The 2,558-nt window shown below is 60.4% G+C and overlaps 2 protein-coding genes across 2 annotated transcripts in view; one reads left to right on the top strand and one right to left on the bottom strand.

The window, feature by feature from the left end:
- The window catches only part of ZMYM3 (zinc finger, MYM-type 3), a gene marked incomplete at its 5' end in the record, with an annotated part of 18,633 nt that extends 18,560 nt beyond the window's left edge, over positions 1-73 (top strand). The window contains one exon of the mRNA XM_008946375.1: positions 2-73. Within this exon, the coding sequence (XP_008944623.1) occupies positions 2-73 (72 nt within the window). The remainder of the gene's footprint in view (position 1) is intronic.
- A 1,784-nt stretch (positions 74-1,857) lies between these two features.
- Positions 1,858-2,558, bottom strand: part of LOC103778762 (gap junction alpha-3 protein-like) — a 1,185-nt gene continuing 484 nt past the window's right edge. The window contains exon 2 of the mRNA XM_008946374.1: positions 1,858-2,551. Coding sequence (XP_008944622.1) covers positions 1,858-2,551 — 694 coding nt within the window. The remainder of the gene's footprint in view (positions 2,552-2,558) is intronic.

The raw sequence follows: 2,558 nt of genomic DNA, 5'->3' as shown, positions 1-2,558 counted from the left end.
CCGCATCCTGGCTGTCAGGGAGATCTACGAAGAGCACAGTCGGCTCAGTGGCCTGGAGGAGAACATGGACTGAGCGCGAGGCGCTGCCGGGCTGGCTGTGCTCCAGCCCTGGACACCTCGTCTCCCTGCCTCCTGCTGCAGGGCAGAGGCCATGCAGCATGGGAGGGGACAGCGCTGCTGCAGTGCTGTCCCTTCATCGTTACCAGATTTGGACATCCCATCCTCCTCGTTAAGGGCCTGTCCTACGTGCGTGGCCCGCGTGCTCAGCCCTGCCCCCTTCCCCAGCTGCTGGGTGAGCTGGCTTTCTCTAGGCGGTGCCCATAGCCTGGGGGTGGCTGAGCCCCTGGGGGTGGCTGAGCCCCCAGGGCAAGCTCCCCTTCCCCAGCTCTGTCCCCTCCACCCCTACCCCCAGCCCTGACACTACCCCACCTCTACCCCTGCCCCAGGGCAGGAACTGCACAATATGGCAGAGAACTGTCTGGGACCAGCAGCCGTGAGGCGTTTCATTCCCCCTTCCTTTAGCATCCTCTCTCGAGGCTGCAGGTGGCACAATAGCTCTGCTGCTGCAGTGGTATTTTCAGCCAGTGGGGAAGGACAACCGGCAGCCTGAGAGCTGTTGGGTCAAGGGGAGGGCTTGTTCCCAGCGGTGGGCGAGGGGCTGTGGGGAATGGAGGGAGACAATGCTAGAACATAGGAGGAGATACCCCACCTTGCCATGGGAACAGCTCCCTTGTACACAGCTGGACTGTCTCCCTCAATCTTGTCAATGTTTTCTGAGTCAGTGGAAAACTGAGGGTAAGGGGCCTGTGCCGGTGCTGCCCCTCTCTCCTCACTGTCCCCTATCCTGGCGTAACCCCCCTCCTCAGTGCAAGGTGTTATCAGTGGGTCTCTCCACTCGGGCCTTGGCAGCTGCTGGCAGAAGTGAAGAGCTCTGCCTGACCTCCCCCTCCCTCCCAAAGCAGCAGGATGCCAGTGTCCCTGCCTGGGGTGAGCCTGGCTCCAGCTGTGCTGCTTCCCGTTGCCTCCTGTCCCTTGTGTTCTGGTCGGTTTTCTTGAGCTGTACATGGGTCTTCTGTTGAGCCTGTATATATTGTTCTGGGTCCTGGGCTGGGGCCATATGTTCTCTGTGTCCATGTGGAGAGTGAGCCGATACCAGTCTTGTTGTAGTGATTGACAGGGTGGTAGGACTAACCCTGTGTCTCTGGAAACCATTCATTTCAAATAAAGATGTGGAAAACTTTTGGCAGCTCCTGCTCTTCCCTCCCATCAGTGTGGACACTGCAGAAGAGCAAGGCTTCTTCAAGTCCCACTGCTGCTGTGCACCTTGCTTCTGTCCATCCTTGCCTGCGTGTGCTACCTCTGCTTCCTACCTTGTCTGGCCTCTGGTGCTCTGCCAGCTCTGACATGCTGGGATGGCCCCTGAGCCTGTGCCTGCTGATGCCAGCCTGGAATGCCCTGCCTGTCTGCCCTGCTTAACCCTTCCCAGCCCTTGCCTGTAGGGCTGCAGCCCAACCCAACCCAGCAGTGGCCTTGCCCTGGCCATGCAGTGTGTCCGTGGGACAGACCAGTTAGAGAGTAATGCCGCGGTGCCCAGGGGCAGAGCAGGAGCCAAGTGAGATGCAGTGGGTATTTATTTGCTCCCCCAGGGCTGACAGGCCCCTGCCCTAGCCCAGCTCTGCTCTCAGCCCTGCTGCTCCAGGAGTGCAGTGAGCAGCTGAGCTGTAGCCCCAGGGGGCTGTGCCGTTCTCTTGTGCTGGCCTTGGCGTCCATGCCACATGTCTGGCAGCATCCAGAAACAGAACCACAACTGTGGCTGGCTGTGCATCACCCATCCCTGCACATCCCAGCAGGCCCTGTTCACACTGCCAGGTCTGCCACTCGCACCTTCCCGTGGGACCCGCTGGCTACTCCCAGCCATGCACCTGCCTTCCTCAGGGGTGCCAGGCTGGGGGGGTTTCTGCCAGCAGCCATGGTTCTGCCACTACTGGGCAGGGTGATGTAGGTGCTGTGGGGTCCTGCAGGGCCACCAGGACTGGGCAGGATGCAGGACTTGGGGCCTGGCCCCTGCCGGCACTTGGAGAGACCTAGGTAGTAGATCTCTACCAGGTTAAGCAGCAGGGACAAGCAGGCCACCCCCAGCATGAAGAGGATGAAGATGGTCTTCTCCGTAGGCCGGGAGATGTAGCAGTTGACAGTGTTGGGGCAGGGCCAGCGGCTGCAGGTGTAGAGGGGCTTCAGCTGGAAGCCATACAGGGCATACTGGCCGACAATGAAGCCTACTTCTAAGAGAGCTTTGAAGATGACGTTGCAGACATACGTCTTCAGAATGGCCCCCCGCATGCAGACCTGTCCCCGCGTGTCTCCCACAGGAAGCTGGGGCTGCCTGGGGTGCTGCAGCCTGGCACAGCTGCTGGCCTGTGCCACCGCTTGCTGCTGTGCCTTCTCCTCCAGATGCACCAGGTGCAGGATGTGGCCCAGGTACACAAGGCTAGGGGTAGAGACAAAGATGATCTGCAGGACCCAGAAGCGGAGGTGGGAGATGGGGAAGGTGCTATCAT

Source organism: Merops nubicus, unplaced genomic scaffold (assembly GCF_000691845.1).
Source record: "Merops nubicus isolate BGI_N331 unplaced genomic scaffold, ASM69184v1 scaffold6658, whole genome shotgun sequence".
In the NCBI taxonomy this organism is placed as follows: Eukaryota; Metazoa; Chordata; class Aves; order Coraciiformes; family Meropidae; genus Merops; species Merops nubicus.
The sequence above is the reverse complement of the archived record's forward strand: the minus strand, read 5'-3'. Positions and strand labels throughout refer to the sequence as shown.